At 42.8% G+C, this 19,511-nt stretch overlaps 1 protein-coding gene across 2 annotated transcripts in view; it reads right to left on the reverse strand.

The window, feature by feature from the left end:
- Positions 1-8,344, reverse strand: part of fgd5a (FYVE, RhoGEF and PH domain containing 5a) — a 44,964-nt gene extending 36,620 nt beyond the window's left edge. For both annotated transcript variants that reach the window (XM_074677455.1, XM_074677446.1), the window contains exons 1-2: positions 7,964-8,344; positions 3,296-6,056 (exon numbers count right to left, since the gene is read on the reverse strand). In XM_074677455.1, coding sequence (XP_074533556.1) covers positions 3,296-6,056; positions 7,964-7,973 — 2,771 coding nt within the window. In that variant the 5' untranslated portion in view covers positions 7,974-8,344. The remainder of the gene's footprint in view (positions 1-3,295; positions 6,057-7,963) is intronic.
- Positions 8,345-19,511: the final 11,167 nt, after the last annotated feature.

Genomic DNA, 19,511 nt, shown 5'->3' on the forward strand with positions numbered 1-19,511 from the left:
ATGCATGCACATATACACCAGCACACTAACATCTACAAACAACCACCATAGTTAGGTCTGGGATAAATCATTAGCATGTATTCCTTTTTTCATTGCTCCCTAGCTTGCTAATGAACATGTCTCTTTGCTTTGCCTGAATGCATGTGCAGAAGCAGGGTCTGAATAGTGCCATACATTAATCACACAAGTGGAAACAAGCCAAGCCCGTAGCACAGCAGCTTTGTGAGCTCTCTTTAAAATGCATGTCTGATACTGTGCGTGGTATCCTGCAGCATGCTGTTTGGGGCTGTTTGCTCATTTTCCTCACCACAAAAAATCTACTTTTTGTGAGTCTAAAATCAAGCAGAGGGTTGAATACATCTCAATAAATCACTGCCACCATCAGTTGAGCAGCCTTGAACAGGGCCAATGTCATCCTTTTTTACAGAGTTTGGTACACACAAAGGATGGACAAACACCTACAGAGACTACACATGTCTCTGTAGGTGACATAATGAATGTGGGCACACTTGTACACACACACATTCACACTCAAACAAACATAAACCAGCCCTGTATGGACACCAAAGAGTAGCCCTGGCAACAGCAGCAACTCCAGAGGGAATGCAGAGGAGGCAAGGTGACAGGACAGATAGGTGATTTGCATCATTGTGAGTGGTGTGAGACCTCCAACACACAATGAGCCACATCGATAAGATCACTGAGAGAAAAAGAGCCCTCGCTATAGGAGCATTGTGAAGTGGAGTGTTTTTGAACGTTGAAATCTGTGGAGAGTTCAAAGCATGCTGCATGTTTAGTGAAGAGTCAAGGGATTGTGGGATTGTGTCTACTGCGGCACAGAGTGTCTGCTTTAGAAAAAAGACTAAGCTTTACATGTGTATGATTTCATAAACTCTGACAATTATTTATAAAATAAACAGGCGATAAGACGCAGTACGCTGCACATCAGAGTATTCAACTATGGATAAAAACAAATGTGAGCAGAGGCATGTTTTGTTGAGATGATATCAAGCCTCTGGGAAGCTCCCGGCCTGTCTCTTAGACTGCACTTGCAGGTCATCAAACAGGACTATTTTATTAAGACTGGGGAAAGACTGTGGCCCGTGGTGGCTGAAGCCGGGGCACAGGCTGTTGTAATTTGGTACAGTCTGACCGTGGTAATTCCTCAATCTATCACACACTGCAGTGAATCCTGCAGCCCTTCAGGGCCCAATGAAAGAGAAGTACTCGGGAGAAAGCTACTTTAATAAAAGCACTCCTAAACTTAAACATAAGTGTCAGGTACAGGAGAGCAATTACAGCAGAACTGCTCCTGCTCTCTATCTCTTCTCCTTACTTCACCATCCCCCACTTTCATCTCAATAGTCTTGTTTTCTTACTCTTCAGCACCTTCTATTAACACCTCCCCTCCCTCTTCCTCACCTTTTCCCTCACCCTGCTCAGCTTCCTCGTGTGAAAGAAGCTCCTCTTGAATTTTGGCACTTTTAATTGCAGCCCATAATGACTTTCTTTAATCTGAATACCATACCATCGCTGAGCCAGACAATTGCTTTTATCTGTTCTTTCACCTCAGCCGAGTAGAGTAACAGCGGCACCAGATGTGACTGCTGAATCCACCAAATGAGAAACAGGAGTAAGCGCTCCCACAAGCGCTGTCCGTCTTCGCAAAGCCAGCGATGCCTGACACAGCATGCTGCTCATCTCTCACCCAACACTTACCTACAAGAGGGAGTTCCTCTTCCTCTACTCAGCCAGGTGCCCTTTGCTCATCTGAGCTACAGTGTAAGAATATCTGTCAGCTGTTCAGGGGTTAAGACTGCACTTCTGAGCAGATGGGTCCGGACCTAATAACACAGCTGACTACTTTAAGAGAGGTTCCCAAGATGAATCCACAAAGATAACTTACTAAGATGTCAGGATGTACAAAAAGATTGGCTATAAAGTTTTAAAAGATCCTTTACGATAACATCATGAGGCAATGATGTAAGGCTGGAATCATAAACTGTTTTAAATATGGATCAACCTTATGGACAAAGTATAGATTTATTGGTTTACCATTTAGTCAATAATACACTCCGAAAATAGTGAAATGACAGCTGTGGTATTTTTTTAGTTATCTTCCTCTGAAACTCTTGTTTTAACAAACTGCCACACACAACAACGACGACTGTGGATTATAGAGCAGAGTGTTATTTTCAACGCCAAAAACAATGCTTTGAAGTCCTATGTATCTCAGTTATCAGTTATCTCAGTTGACTAGACGCCCCCCCCCCCGTTGGCTATGGCTGCCTTTTGCAGCAGCATCTCTTTTTTGTAATCTTTGTATTTGGAGTGGATCATTACTTTGTATGGTTCATTGTTGGTCATGGACACCAACTTTTGTGGCTTCAGTGACATTTTTACTACTTTTTCTCCTGTGTTTGTCTGAAGATCCTACATGTAACCATGGCTGCATTGTTTACATGTGAACTCAGCTGTTAGCAGCCTGTAGCATGTCAATGCTAGCTGGTGTAAGGCCTGATGTCTTCCCACAAGGTGAGGAGAAGGAAGTGAGGACGACGTGCTGGTTCTCAGGTGTGAGCTAAGAAGTGATGACATGGACCTGTCCTTCCATCCATCGTTATTGGGAATGTAAGATCTATCTCCAATAAGATGGACGAGCTAGCTGTGCTAACCCAGCAACAGAGGAAATACAAGAGGGCAGAGTAGCATCATGCTATTCACAGACATGGCTAATGGAGCTAACATCAGACACCAATGCCATGTTGGAAGAGCTTCACCTGCTGTGAGCAGACAGGATCTAGGAGACAGAGATGGAGTATGACTGAAGTAGCTCAGTCCTGGACCCTGTGGAGGTGGAGGCTGGCTGAACTGGAGAATGATGGACAAGCTGTCATTATTTTCTTATGGACCTTTTTGCACTTTCTATACACTTTCTTACTTTTGTTTTCTTGATTGCTGCTGTGACTTCAATTGTATTGTACTTGTTACAATGACAATAAAGTTCTATTCTATTCTATTCTATTCTATTCTATTCTATTCTATTCTATTCTATTCTTACTCAGTGAGGACTTTGAGGATCTTCTGATCCTACAGAGTAAAGAAGGCAACAGAAACTTCAAAGACAGGTGACTCAAAACACTCTCCAAGTGGAACAATCACCAGGTCCCTCATGCACTTCCATCAAACTTAATAGCTGAGGCATGTAAAGCAAGGTGAGGTGCCTAGTTTTATTGGCCTCTTTAAGTTTGATAGACATAATATGAATATGTGATATATATGACCTTTACTTTACCTTTCAGTGTCGTCTTTTGATAGCTGAGGCTTGCTGTCAATCCCAGGGAAACTGTTCATATCCACATAGCCATCGTTCTCATTACAAGGAGCTGAATTGCGACTTGGATCCTCAAAAAACTCAGTCACAGTGTGTGATCTGATAGGCCTGCCTGGTATCTGGATGTTCTCATAGTCTGAGCTCATGGCTGGGATGTTTTCATAGTCTGAGGTGTCTGCACTGGGGAAAGAGATGGAACGCGGCTTGGTCAGAGGCAATGGCATGACGGAGCGTCGAGAACGCTCTTCAAAGGACTCCACTCTAGAGACGCCTCTGCTGAAAGCTTTGGGGTCAGCTTTCCTCCTCTGGTCTTTGTAGAGGACAAAGGCAGATGGCAGGTCTGAGTTACGCTGCTGGGGGTTCACGATGCGGGACTGAAGCTGAGGAGAGCTACCGGTGCTTCTGCGATCAAGGTCTATTACTCGTGATGGGCCGTGGTGGCTGGACTCAGAGGAGGAACGTGAAGAACGGACACTTCCATCACTGTAACCCTTTGAATCAGACTTCTTCTTGAACTTGAGAGCCAGAAAGCGCTTGAAAGAGGACTTCTTCTTCTTGGGTAAGTCGCTGGGTTCATGCTGGATCAAAAGCGACGGGGAACTCTTGGTGACTGGTCTTTTGGTGATGTATGCCAGCTCGAACGGTGGGGGAATGTCCACCAGCGAGGTTGGTGTGGAGACACCGCTTGATGACTGGTGGCTCCGCTGTGAGAAGCTTCCAGAAGAGGTTATGACACATGGGAGTGAGAGGGTGTCATCTTTCCTCCTCATCCTGATATCATCCTTCAGAGATTGGCCGATCTCCGTGGGACTCGTCAGGGACAACTGATGACCCTCTGCTGACCGGGAGTATAACAAGAAGCGGCGAGACTTCATGGAGGGGATCAAACAGTTGACCCCAGGCTGCTGTGAATTTCTAAGGGCCTCATTGCTCTTCTCCAAGGCCACTGTGCAGTAATCATGATTTTGGTACTCTGTCCCCGTCTCCTCTGGTACAGTTTCTGGGACGTAACCTGGAACTTTCCCCGAATAAGAGCGTGATCGTGTGACTATTGTCTTCCTATCAAGTATCACAAAGTTTTCCCCCTCTGAGTCAAACCCTGCCTCTTCATATATGTGCTCTTCACTGTCTGAGTCTGTGTCTTCATAATAAGGCACAATATGGCAGTCCAGTTCCTCAATGTCTTCTTCAAAGGCCTCGGTGGTGTGGGCGAACACCACCCTGTTGGTGAGTTCTGGGGTGCGGCCCAGGTCCAGGTCTGCTGGCACTGTGATGTTGCACAGCCTGAGGCGAGGCTGGCAGCTTGAGCGCTTGCTGAGGAAGGCCTGCTCTCGTTTAGCCGTTCTCTCTTTTGCGCTTTTCCCTTTGATGTGTCTCTTTTCCGTTTCTTCCTCCTCATCCTCATCTCCAATCTCGACGTAATCCTCAGAGGAAACACACTCCAACTGCTCAGAGTCATCTGCTTTGTTACACAGAGAATCCTCAATATCTGCGTACTCATCTGCTGACTCACACTCCTTTGCTTTGTCCTTGTGCTGATTCAACTGCTCAGGGCTTTCCTCTGTCTCACCTTCATCTGAGAGGGCTTGCTTATCCTCAAGCTTGTCCACATCATCTGATGACACATAGTAGGGTTCTTGGTTGGATGCACCTGGTGTTGGCAGTTCATTTGCAGGTTTGTCATCACATTCATCCTCACACCACTCTGGGTCAGCAGTCCTGTTCATATCTGGGACAGCCTCAATGACTGAATAAGGCCCAAAGACGTCCTCAGTGCTGGACGTGAATCTAAAGCAGCCAGACATGTCTTTGGTGGCTCGTTCTGGCTGCCAGACCTCTGTATCCCCAGTTTCAGCTGGGTCACATGACTCGCATGTATCACTAGCATCATCCGTAGGGCCAATCACATCATAAGGATACTCCTCAGTGACAGTTGGAAGCACGCTGAACCCAAACGCAAATCCACCTGCATCCAGTGAGGACTCATGTACATGATGCACATCGTCCTCACTGTGTCCACTGTCCACTTCATAAAGTCCTGCATCGTTGTCTGTTTCCCCAGCACTGAGTGTCTGTATTTGATCAAAGCTGTCCTCCTCTACACACTCGTCTGAGTGTTCTTCAGTCTCACACTGTACTCCAGTCTTTGCACTACAGCTCAGTTCCTCCTCGTGTGCATCCTCTCCTGTTTCATCTTTTATTTCAGCCATTGCTTTCCCCTCATCATCAGTGTTATTGCCACCTTCAGTCTGATTCAAGTCATTGTCAGTAGTTTCATCATCAGTAGTTTCAAGAGAAGAGACTTCATCTGCCTTGACTGTGTCTTCTGAGCCAATGCTGTTGTCATCGTTGTCTAAAACACCTGCTTCTTTTTCTATTTCCTCCTCTATTTCTCCTTCTTCATTTTCTGCTTCCTCTCGGTCATTGTGCTCCATGTCATCAACATCAAGCGGCTCCTCAGCCTCACTTTTCTCCTCTTTGTCCTGGTGCTCCTCAGCGATCTCACTGATATCCTCCTCCTCCCCATCAGAGTGAGCCAGGTCTCCATTGCTCAGGCTATGTGGGGGGCAGGGCTCCTCCTGTGCATGAGTCTCATAGAGGGGTCTAGGTTTGGGGGCAACCGGAGGCTTTGGACCAAGTCTGGACATCAGTTTGGACTGCACTTTGATGTTCAGATGACTGCGGATCTTTGGCCGAGGGACTTGCAGTGGGTTTTGAAAATCTGCGTACAAAGAGAGTAACAATTACTTGAAAGAAAACGTCAAACATCTTTTGGTACACTTTACTGCCAAATCTTACTGCTCGCCTTACGAAGGAATAAATATGAGGGTCCTGTTTTTGTAAAAGAACGCTCTTAGGAAGTCAAGTCCTGTACAATACTCAGTGACATGCAGAATGCTGTGGGGACATTATCAGCAGGAAAAACAACAGAGCCACAGGGTACTTAGAGGAGGAACAATAACATCTCCCTGTCTGGGAAATGACACATGGAGGTTGGACGCTTATGGCACTATCAGATTTATGAGGAAAGCGTAATCAAAAACCTTAGAGATTAATTAGCTGAAAACTCACTTAACAGCAGAGAAATTGTAGTTTGAGGGATGATTTGCTAGCTCTTAGTGTAATCACATCATGTCTTGTTTTGAATTTAGACTCCAATGTGAAACTTTAACAAATGTCCCGTCATAAAAACACTGTTCGCAATATGAAGAACTGTCATAAAACACACCCGTACTTAACAAAGTGTGTACACCCCTCATCCCTTCCTGTTATTTAGTACCTGCCCTGACGCACATCCTTTTAAACCCTGTGTGCACTCCAGCTATCTCTGAGTGTTCCCTCTCTTTCTCTCACTCACACACTCTCAACATGTCAATCTCATATTACGATTCCTTAAACAATCAGCTTATTAATGCTACAGCAATCACTCTCTTCCTCAACATTTTCATCATCACAACACTCCTTATTTTCAAGGATTCCAGGCTCATTAGCTCCTCCAGCAGAGGCTCCTTGAAGGACCTCACACAGGATGTCCATGGGGGAAAGGACATTAACAGCGTGGTCCCCCATCACTCCTCCGTGAACCTCCTGGAGTTCACATTTTCACAACACAAATGGACTTCCTTCTCGTCATTCTTCCCCCATTCTCACGAAATGTACTCGCACCGCTTCACACAGATGCAAACAGACACACACACATCCACACATATTTGCACACACTTTTTTTTTTTTTTTTTTTTGCTGAAAAGGTCCTTTGAGTGCATCAAAGAACAATAAAACTGGTAGAGAAAACAAGGGTCCTAGCCTGACAAAGCACCCAACTGCAAACAACAGGATATGAATTATGCAACAAGAATTCAATTACAACAAATGTTGGAAAAACAAAGGAAGAGATAGACACTAGGACCCTGACTGTGCCAAACTCGCAGGATATGATTTCAGACTTTGTCCTCATCATGAAATGTCAGCCTTCAGACTTCACAGTCTTAACAACCTGTTTCAGGTCTGAAGAGACAAGGCTGCAGAACAAAGGGAAACATTGTTGTTTGAAATAAAAATGTTTGTTCTCTGGTAGATGAAGGAAGAAAACAATCAAAATCAGTCTGTCAGCTTCTTTCACTCTAACCCTGCTGTTGTCAAACAGGGGACCATCTGTAAAAAACAAATGTCATCAGTCTATTGGCATAGCCATGGATTACAATCCTGTGTAACCCCAGTGCTTATCCAAGAAATGAAGATTTCCTAGACTTCCTTGAAAGCAATACAAACCATGGATTTAAACTGACTCCAAATGCATGATTCAGAATTTATCCAGTGTGTTGTTTTAATTTGTCTTTCAGGAACAAATTTTCTGTGAAATCTTCAACAACTGTATGCATCATGATGATATTTGATATATCTTTATTTTGCTCAACATAAAAAATGAAATTATATATATGCCTACATATATAACCAAAAATCTGACACCATTTGAGAAATTAGCCACTACTTTGCCCGATTCAAGTATTCAAAAGTTAGTTCTGTGACATTTTTTTTTAAGTACACTGATTTATAAAAAAAAAAAAAAAGAAAGAAAATGGAAAAAAAGAAAGAAAGAAAGAAAGAAAGAAAGAAAGAAAAACCACGAACCTGTATTCATGGCGGGACGTCATCATCTGCGGGCACCAACACTTAACCTCATTTTGCTCCACACCGACCGTCTCCCCCGAAACGACGTGAAAACTTAATCCAAACACAAACGCATTGCGTCAGGTGGTGAACGAGGACTCCCAGAACATTTTCTGATGTTTTCCTCAAGTGAAGGTCGTTCAGAGAAGACGTCTATATTCACAAAGTGACTGCTGAGCTTTCAGCCGGCGACCATCTCCAGTGCTGATGCTCCTGTAAACTAGTGCGCTCCTGTGTGGAAACGGGAGGTGCTGCTCGGCGCTTCCTGAGGCTGGACCACAGAGCCGCGTGAGTGAGGAGCGCGAGCCAAACCCCCTACTCTCTCGATATTACTATTTTTTTTTTTACACACTCAATTAGCTTTACCCCAGCTCGTGCAGAAGTTTACTGCACAAAAATCACGTGCTGGCTCTTCCTCATAGCTCCGATGTTGCGTTGTCTTGGGATGCTGCTCCACTGGTGTGCGCAACCACGCTTTACTCCTGTGCCAGCGGGAGGTTGGGACCAAATCCACTCAGTATAAGAGATTTGGACTAAGTGAATATGAAAAACAGAGGTCATGTCTGGTGCTTTACTGGGCTCAGGGGTTAGCTGTAAATCTGCAGAGGCGGGTTTTGCACAAATAATATCACAGTATTGTATTCATCAATAAACACATTAATTTATTTTATTTTGCACCTCACCTACAGGTCCCCTACTTAACATTAGTTAAAACAAAGCCTCACAAAAGTGCCACAACTTTAGAGTATATCTTACAGAATAAACTTGGAATTAAGTACGATCTTTGATCACTGTTTTCTCCTGCGTGTTTTACTCCTGGCTTATTTCCTGCACTAGAGCAGTACATAGACAAGTTCCTGAAAACAGTCTCCAAATTCAGTTTCTTTCAAACACCAAAGCATTTGCTATTGGCTGTGCTTCCTGGCTCAGCATCTGTTGCATGATTGAATGAATGCACCCCTTAAAAAAAGCCTTCTTCATAACAGGAAACTGCTCTCCCTGTTTCCTGCACAACACTTCCTTAGCAACAGATGGGAAAGGTTTTCAGTGTTAACCCCTTAGGTAACCTCTGACTGAGCTGATTGACAGGTGCCGTGCATTGCCTGATGGTTCGAATATCAGACAAACTTCGATTCAGTATGAGACTCATGGTGAGCTTTCAAGGACAGAAGCACCTTGCGCAACAGAGGGGGAGGCTGGGATGGTCGCCCGCTTTGGGGTCTCTGATTTGACAGCTCCCATTGCCAGTTTAACATGCATATAGTGAAGGTCAAACAATGTTGCAGACCTGTGGGAATCTCACAGCAGAGTTAAGGAAGACAGTGATGGAGTAGAGGAGAGGAATAAAAGAATAAGCGGTGCTGTATCACTGCGGGGTTCTGGCTCTTATTGCTGCAGAGGCGTACAGACCCATACATTACACACTGCAAAAATCCCCATTCCAGATGGTTCGGTGCAGAAAAGATGATGCTGTGCCGCAGGTGCAACACTGTGTTAAACCCCCAGGGGTGGTTGAAGTGTTTGTGACATAATCACTTCATGTTATCTGTGAAGTTGCATCATGCAATCCCATTAAATCAGACCCGTTTTGTTGCACAAATAATGGAGCTTATAAATGATCAAGAGGGTGTTAAATGTGAGGTCATCCCCACTGAAGTTGATACCTTTGTGTTTGCTGCTGTAATTAAACTGTTTACTGGTGTAAATAGGATGCTGAGTAGTGCATTCTGCAATATGCTACAACACCAGCAAAACAATTAAATGGCTGTGACTCAGTTGTTTTTCTTCCCCTTGTTACAATGTGATACTGTAAGAACCATTATGGGGGATTGAAGCCAAGACACTTTTTAATGTGTCAGTAGTAGCACATTTATAGCTGTCATAAAGCAGCCTTTTGTTTTGGAAATGGACGACTAAAGATAGCTCCACTCTCAGCTTCTGGCAGAGCCGAAACGCCTCTCTCAGGAGTATTCTACACATAATCACCACACATGACGTTTTTATTTTGTTTCATTCGAACAAAATATGTTTTGCTTTCTCACTGTGTGCAAATATATCCTGTCAATGGCATTGTGTCATGTGGCTACAGAAAAAGAATAGCTGCAGGAGTAAATATCCCTCCAGATGTGGAACAGACGGTCAAAACATGTTTTTGGACAGAGGACACAAATTTCCTGGACCGCCTGTAGCAGCGTGCTGCGCTGTGTCACCCCACCTGGAACACGGCTCAGCTCGAGGAGAGAAAGGGAATGGAGAAAAACACGTCGTAGTGGCAGGGAACAAACCGACTCTATCTCCCCTCACCTCAGCTGCACACACAACACCAAACAGGAAAGGGATCAGGGAAAGGGGTCAGCGACTCGTTCCCAGAGCTGAGACAATCCATAACACCTGCTCAGCCAGCCAATGAGCCCTGCTCTGGATGTTTTCATTGCTCTCTGATACTACAGAAATGTGACATCACATCACAGTGAAGCTGATTACTGTAAGACACGTGATGTTTTTAACGCACAGGTTCTTCGACCATTAGAGCTTTGTCACAACTTTCATTCATAAGAAACCTTGTTAGACAGGAACAACATTTTGACCCATGTATTTGCAGATACCTACAGTTTGTTACTTCCTGACAACAATGAGAACAAATATGTGCTTCATCATTTAATAATGTCAAAAAGGTTAAACAAATATTTACAAAGCTCTGCTCTGAACCAATTGGTAAAACTTTTAATAACTAGAAAAGCACTCGGAGAGCACAGACCTCCATCAGGTATATTGTGACTGTCATGCAACACTTTAGTCCTACTTTAATGTTATACTCCCTTTTCAGCAGACGGTCTGCTACAATTTGGTGTTAGTAGCAGGTTTGTACAATTTTGCTACCTGACAGTGTTGAAAATTATGATGACCCAGTGCATATTTCATATTCTGGATCTTAGTATCCAGAATATTGCCAGGATCATACTTTTACATCTGTCAGAAATTCTCATGACCTTGTCTTGTATTGTTTTGCAAAGCACTCCGACCATTTGTTGTGGAGTTATATACACATAAGGTGAAAATGGCCCTATCTCACAATGATAAAGAATCCGTTAAAAGAATTCCTAGATCCAGACGGTGATCCAGATCACCTCCAAAATTTCATTACATCTTCCTTATCCCATTTTGAACATTTCCTGAAAATTTAATGAAGTTCCGTTCCTTAGTTTTTGAGTTATGTTGTTCACAGAAAGACAAACTCTCCCAAAAATAAAACCTCCTTGGCAAAGGTAACCAGGAGAGATGAGAAGTAAGGATGAAGAGTGGGTCCTGTGTAAAGGACACAAACTGAAAAATAACCACAAGAAGGGGATTTGTCGAAAAGTCATAAAGTTTTTGAGACTCCTCCCATTACTTCCAGATTTGATAACCTCCTATCATTGCTGAAGGGGTAGGAGACCACACCCACATTCTCTGGATCTGTCCAAGGCTATTAAACCAAACAAAAAGAGAGATATAAAGAAATATTTAAGCAAGGAAAATGCTTAAATAAGGAATTTGCAAACAAAATAAAAAGTAATTTTTATATATCAAGAGTCCCTCCTCACTGCCATTGAACCGTTCCCTTATTGTAACGTAGTGTGTTATAGCCAGTTCATCAATGCTGTCCTTTTATACTGTGTGACACTTACAATAAAAGTAGTATGCAATATAGAGTCTGTATCTTTATTACATTAGATATCAGAATAGCAGAGGACTTATGGGCTCCATGGTCTCTTGCCAATTTATATTTTTCAGTTATTTTTTTTATTATTACCAAGAAAAGACTCAGACAAATTTATTTCTCTAAACATAGTTGGTGAGTTTCTTTCTTTTCTTTTTTTTCTGTATGGTTTTTAAACCTATAAATACATGTGTGCCTTTGTCTGTATACATACCAAAACTAGTTATTTTCATTTCATATGAGCATGTATGATCCTGTTTTCTGTCTTTTCTTTTCTTTTTTTTTATAACTCCTATTGCTCTTCTTTAAACTATCATTGTCATTGCAATTAAGATAAAGTTCTTTCTTTTGTCCTCTCTGTGATAATTTATGAAGTCCATGAATCGTTCCCACAAATAAAAACAAAAAGACAATAACTTGTTATGTTTCTTAATAAATGACTGAACTGTATCACACATGGTGAAAATTAAACAAATGAAAGTCAAAACTAATCTGGTCAGTGGTACAGTGTATGGAGTTCAGGTATTGATTTTTGTCATAATAAAGTACAATCAAGCTTAGGTCATTTACTCTTTAAAGTGACCCAAACACCTTTGTAATTGGATGGCAAAGCGTTTGACTGCTGTAAAGGATGGAATCATCATTGACATGTTTTATTGATCCACAGCTGAGCACAGCCAGTAAGCACCACAGTGCTCCTCTGAGACCACAGAGTGTTTGCCCCAAGCTTTACATTCTGATTAAAGGGCCTCAGATCAGCAGAGAGAATCAAGTATGGAGATTGTTTGTGTGTATTTGACAAAGTTAAAACCAACCACATAAAAAAGACTGAGATCTCCTCAAACATGTGTGTTCACTCTGTTAAATAAAAAATAAAACCTTGTTGGGGGCAGTGTGTTTTTATCATAAAATTAACTTCAGTCTGCACAAACCTGCAATAGCGGGTAGATTATGGAAGTCAACACTTCATCAAAAATCCACAAATGCAGGTTTAATTCCCCACAGGACCTTCAAAACTACAGAGAAAATCAATGACACGGACCTGTGTCATTTTTTTTACTGAACTGCAGACACTTTAAAAATGCTCAGTGTATCTTTTTGTTAAAATGCTTCAGTCATCACAGTGTGGCTCTTTTTCATGTGTAAGCACTCTTCAAAATGACTCATAACTTACCCAAATAATACCTGACTGGTGAGTCAGTGGTGCATTAGGTCATATTACTCCACAAATCCACTTTTTATTTTTTTTGTCTGTTTGACTTTGTGTATCCCAAAGCACAGTTGAAAAATGAAAAAGTATCTTTGCTCTGGAGTAAAAGGCCACAGCTCCGGCACAGTGGCTGTTACTCTGCTGTTAATTAGCCTGAAGCCAAGAGCGCTGGTCAGACTGTGATAACACACAAACTTGTTCTTTTTTCAGTTGCTTCAAACAATCCTCTGGAGCTGGAGTACAATAAAAGAAAAAACAAAACACAACACAGGATGATCTGTCGAAAATTAAACACTTGTTGGCTCTGTGAGGAGTTTTGGGTTGTGTTGATTCTGGTGATCCCTTTGGACAAAACCAGTTCTATTTCCCAGGACTGCATTTCCCATGAGCACCACAACCTACTGTCAGAAAGAAGTGGCTCTTGCCATAATGTTTATTTGTTGTCAAAGCTAATCAAGCAAACAAAGGTCTTCTTTTCTTTGTTGAAGATTATGTAAACAAGTAGGATCATTCGCTGAAATATTACTGTTGGTTAACATACAAAAAGTATCAGTTAAATGCGACCCATCACAGCTGTGGAGTTATTAGGTGTGCTCAAGAGACAACCTCCAGGCCAAAAATGAAACTGATACAGAAGATGAAAACAAACAAACAAACAAACAAACAAAAAAACTGCAGATCTTTTAAAAATGTCTGAATTCACTGAGGCTCCTTGAGTTTTGTTTTTTCAGCTTTAAAGAAGAGACTTGTTTGCAATTAGGGATACAAAAGCTGATGTTTGTCATTTAAAAAGTTTAGTAATAAAAATTTGTGCATAAAAAAAAGTGTTTTTCATTAACATACATTCAGTAAAAGGTATGCTCTACTACTTGTACCCATGGCCTGTTCTGTTGTGGGGTCTCATACATACATTTTTTCCCCTATTTATTTGTGTGTTTGTTGTTAGACCTTATCCTGTTATACGGTGAACTCTGAATCATTTAGATTATAAGAGGCTGTTTGGTTTGTGTGTCCCCACAGGTTTTTATTTCCAGCAGTATTATTAATACTACATATTTCCTTAGTCTCTGTAGTAGGTCATTCATCATTTTAATGGCCTTTAACAATCAGAGCCTGTGCTGTAACAATATAACACACCTAACCGGCATGGGGCTTGAGTGTGTCAGCTCTGTGTTGCTTTTAAATGTATAAAGAAAATGTGAGCGCAATCAGATACTGTAAGCTTCTTCTGTGATTGAGACTGGGCGATGCATGGATGCTAGCTGGTTTGACGGTCTTAAAAACTACAAATGTGCTGTTAAAAGTGTGCAGTTACAACAGAAAAGTTTGTCGATAAATCAAATCCTCTTGGTTTGAATGTGTGTGTGTTTGTGGGTGTTATTTGCATCTGTGCATTCCCCAGTACACAGCTTCAAAATTTATTTCTTCGTCACACGTCAGAGTTGTGAAATGAAAAATCATCCTTTGTGGCTTTTTCACATGAACAAAAACATTCACACAATATGTGCAAAAACCATAAGTCAAACATCTGATAAATCAGTACAATTCACTCTAAGGGAACAGCTTATGCATAAATTGTGTGTGTTAAAAAAACAATGGGACTCATACACAGGGATCACAAGAAGGAAAACATATCTGGGGGCTTTCCAGCCTCTTCTGACAATGCATCCTTCATCATTCGCCCTGCGCACTCACAGATATGAGTGAGTGATGCTTCTGCGCATGTGTGTGTGCTACCCCAGCCCTGCTTTCTATGCTCTGGGTAGTGGTACAAAAAAGAAAAAGAAACACAAATGGCTGTTGCTTTTGCTTCTTCCGCCAGACCTGTGTGACCTTTTTACACAAAGATAACAGGGCGGTCTCTTATCCCTGGAACACCAGCCCCCCTTCCCCAAAAAACAGCCCGGCCTGGCAGCTCCGACAGAGGACTTCCTCTCTTCTAGCTGTCTGATAGAACAATATCAACAGGCAGACTCCTAAACCTCCCTTTTGTGTCTCCAGCAGGCTTTTGTTTTGGAATAATTAAGTCCTTTCTAATCAAGGCAAGGCTGGGAGGAAACCAGGGACTTAGGTCAAAATCATGTGCTATGTTTTAGGTACTTTTTGCACCAATATGAGATCCTTTCTGGCTCAGTGGTCATGAAACAATCACAATGTCACACATCACTCTAACTGCTGACTCAAAGTGCATCTTTTTTCTGCTCTTCTCTGATTTCTTGCTTTGTGTGTTTCTGACTTTACTCAGTTCAACTCTCTGAAGCATCATATTGGTGTCATTTTACTTTTGTTTTTGACATTTTATGCTTTTTTCAGTCTGCATTGTTGCTGACTGTGCAGCCACTGCATGCACACTTTCTCATGTCAGCTGCTGCAAGCAGAAAATAGCGACTCTAACTAAGCAACACAGTGCCTGTATTGTAGGACTTTGTTGCCAGGTGGCTCACTAATGTGTTTTTAATAGTCTGTGGCTTTCAATAGAGAGCTGAGAAACAAAGGGATGAGGTGCATGGATGATGCACACAAATAGATCGACGTTAGCCAGTTACTTTCAGGGGATTTGTGGACATGAAGACATACATAAAATATCATCAGACTTATCTTTTATCCATTTTAATCCCATTCAGTCACATTTTAGGTCAACCCAGGCAACCCAGGCTGTGCTTTATACCCACTGAATGTCAGTATTCTGACCCGCCTGAATGTATTTTATGTAAACTGATGCTCAATGTTTGAATTTTCCTTTTGGAGAGAAAAGTTTCTCTGGACACATAAACAGTCAAGGCAGGCTGTGAATATTGGAATGTAAGTTTATCTGACCCCTGATATTGTTTTTTCCTCTCACTTCTCTTTCTTTTACTTTCCATCTTAGTAACATCCTTGTGCACAATGTTTTTCCCTTCTTTTGTTTCTTTCTACCCCTTCCTCTTGCACACACACACACACACACACACACACAAAAAAAAAAAAAACTCAAGGGACTGGGGTTGGGTATTTGTCCTGTCTCTGGTCAGATATTTTGCTGAGGTGGCTTCAGTCAGCCTCTTGTGTATCCTCACACACAGCGAGCCTCAGGGGATGGCGGGTGTGGTGTGAAGGGGGGAGGACTCTTCATATACCAACTGGAGTCTTTTCTTTTCCAACATCAGCACAAACAGCGCGGTCAATTTTTATTTATGGAAGCTGCAAAAATCACCAAAGTGTGTAATATGCTTCAGTATGTATATCTGATGATACAATTCATCACAAGTACAACACGACACAGCTGCAGCCTGCTGGTCTGGTTAAACTGGTGATAATGAAAAAGACGTTGACCTGTGGTGACCTTTAGTGTGTGTGTGTGTGTGTGTGTGTGTGCTCATCCATCTCTCAGAGGAAGGTGAGGACACTCACAGTAACATTATCTATAAGTAATATCTGCCCCAAGTAATGGCTGTCGCTCTCAGCACTGTGTCAGCTCATGCCAACAGGCAGCTATCACCTCACAGTGTGTGTGTTTCTATGGCAACCTAGGGGTCAAAAGGGTCAGCTTTTATAAAATGAGCCACAACCGATCGTTACTGTCGGCGCAACACATTGGTAGAGCGATATTGCCTGGGTTGTCATTATTCGAGGCAGTGAAACTCCCTTTCACCACGTCTCATGGGACCCCTCATTGACCTGGTGGCCGTTGTCTGTAACACTCACACTCACACTTGTTTCTTTGCGCGAGGTCTTGGCGCTGGTGTGGTGTATGGTTTATGAATTTAGAACCCTGGCGCCTGTGCAATAACTGAGATTTAAATGGAAGGTGATGAAGCCACTAAAAAGTTAAGTGGGTCATAAAGATATATCTATGTGAAGTGTGCAGAGGCTGTAGTATTTGTCCATCTGTGTGTCTGTGAACTGGGTTAGAGTAATATGTACTTGAATGTGTTTTGATTTCACTCTAATGAGACCAAGTAGAACATCACTGGGTGAATTCATTTACCACCTTTCATTCAGTTTGAGTTTTGTTGCCCTGGAGTGAACATAAAGCAAATCTGATGGTTATCAAAAACAAACAATCCAATAAAAGCAGAAAATTAGACTAAACAATTTAAATGTTGCTGATTGGATAAGCTGATTGTATTTAAATAGTGCTGCTGTCGGTGAGCTGAGTTCAAACCCCCTCTCTATCTGAAGACGTTATTCCAGTGTTGACAGTCTGGTAGAAAACAAGTGGAGAGGTTGTTGATAAACAAATTTAGACCTGCATCTCTCTTCATACCCCACCCCTGGCTCCACGCCCGCAAGAAGATGGACATGCATCGCCATGGAAACAACAGTAAAAACTGCGTAGCTGACCAACATGGCGGAGGCCGGACCAGCAAATGCTCGAGGGTCGGTTCGCAATAACATGTGAAGCCGTATTTATTGCTTTGAAAGTAGTGGTAGTGTGACGAGTTTTAGTAGTATTGTAGCAAAAGATATTATAATATTTAGATATATACATATTTTCCGTTCAAAGACGCGCGATGCTCCACAACAGAAAGGCTCAGGTTGTTGAGCTTGCCTTTGAAAGAGACTTGACCTGCAGATGTACGCCAGAGTGGGAGGACGCCGTCCTCAGGAGATTTAGCTGCAACACTGGCCGGCTCCAGCTGTTTTAAAGGTTTTTCTATCTTTAGCTCGCTACTATTGTTAGGGTTTCGTGGTTCTTTGATTGTTGGAAAGTGTTTGATGATCACTCTGATGTTGGTGCGCTAAAGGCGCACGGTTGTGTGTGCACCGGAGGGAGAGAAAGGGGGGGGGGGGGGGGGGGGGGCTTTCCTTGTGGTACAGTGCCTTGTATATGTGAATTAGAACTTTACACAATGGTTATGAATCCAGTAATGAACAAGAATTTGTGCCCCCTGAACCTGTCATAATGCCCCCTTGTTTAATTTAGTCTGACGCCGACTCTGGGTTAGCACACTGCTAAGCTGCAAAGCTAAGGTAACCCTGCCTTGTCAGACAACAGTAGCCATAACTCGACTGACAACATCACAACAACAGTACATTTTGGCGGATTAGACAATAAGATGAACGCCTGGCAGTTGTTACTGTTATGTGAAGCACCGCAAAGCTAATCTTGCTTACCTGTCCAGCAGAAAGACGGCGGCATCATCGTCCGTTTTTTGTTCTGTTCAATCGCAGAGTTCCCTCCACCGTCGGAAAGCCACATCAGTGTTGACCCGGGTCTTCCCTCTGTTATGGTCATAGACCTTCTTTTTCATTTTATGCTCTTCTGTCCATTTTCGTTTGGGCTGTTTAATCGGCCATTGCTACTGTTGGTATCACACTGTTTTCTTACATTAACTGTGCACGCTATGCAACATACTACACCCCCTCCCCCCTCTGTCTGATCTGCGCATGAGTTTGATCCGCCCCCTGGATGTGTGGGGGTGTACTAGGGTTGCCAACCGTCCCTTAAAAAACGGAATAGTCCCGTATTTAGACTCGAGAATACGCGTCCCGTGCTGAACCGATAAGGGATGCACTTTGTCCCATATTTCTCTGAGGGTCAAACATAAACTGCTATATATTTATGGTTTCAATGAAAAGCAGGGCGATTTATACGAGGAATTACGGTAATTCCATCCCATTCCCCTCTCCCGTTTTGTGGCCAATGAGCTGACCGAACACTCACACGTTGCTATGACACCACAGAATGCGGCTCGCCTCATTGGGCGAAGCGCTGTCGCTTCGTATTGTTTGGGAAGAAGATAACACTGCAGCATGGATGTCGGCGGCATGGTGGCACAGCTCTTGGACTAGCACACCCCCCCACCATCCCGTATCTCTCTGCCTCAAAGCTGGCAACCCTAGGGTGTACCCTGTTTTGGTGGCTCCGTCAAAGCCACAATATTTACCTGCTGAAATTCAGAGCCAAGGCTGTGTATTGAAACCAGACTTTCTTTCAACATACTGTCAGTAATGATATCTTGTGGATGGAAAGGAGAAATACGGCGATTTCGACAAACAGTGCAGATTAGTTTTAAGTTGTGTTATAAATATTTGGATGATTTTATTGCATCAAAACCCTGACTATCTCGACAATTTTATTTGATCATGTGTTGCAGAATAATGATGATGGAAGTCATAAAAACAACATTTACACAGTACAAGCTTCAGTGCTCTTTCCATTGTAGGTGCACTTGGTCCCCACTGTGACCAAAGTGGTACCTTCAAGCAGTATGCACATTTTATGAGCTGCATTACAAAGTTTGTGCTAACACACACATAAACAGGCAATAAAACAGGGGATATCATCCTTGGGGCAAACCCGACTATTGGATTCCTGCTCTCCTCCTCACGATGGACACATGCTTATTGAGCTAAACAAACCCCCGTCTCTTTAAACAACTACACGTTTCAGCATTTTTCCACCTCCGCCTTTGTGAAGTGTGAGTGTATGTGTGTGTGCAGAGAAGTGCTCCACATTTATCCCTACCAGCAGTTTTATTACATCCATGAGGTGGGGTCAAGGGGCGCAGTCTGCAGGGGTCTTTCAGGGTAGGTGCACAACTAGTGTGAGCCAAATGAGATGTAATATGCAGCAGAGTGGCATTCATCAAACCATGTGTCCTGGAGACAGACAG

Source organism: Halichoeres trimaculatus, unplaced genomic scaffold (genome assembly GCF_033239565.1).
Source record: "Halichoeres trimaculatus isolate MK-OKI-2021-1 unplaced genomic scaffold, fHalTri1.1 fHalTri1_scaffold_1, whole genome shotgun sequence".
NCBI lineage: Eukaryota > Metazoa > Chordata > Actinopteri > Labriformes > Labridae > Halichoeres > Halichoeres trimaculatus.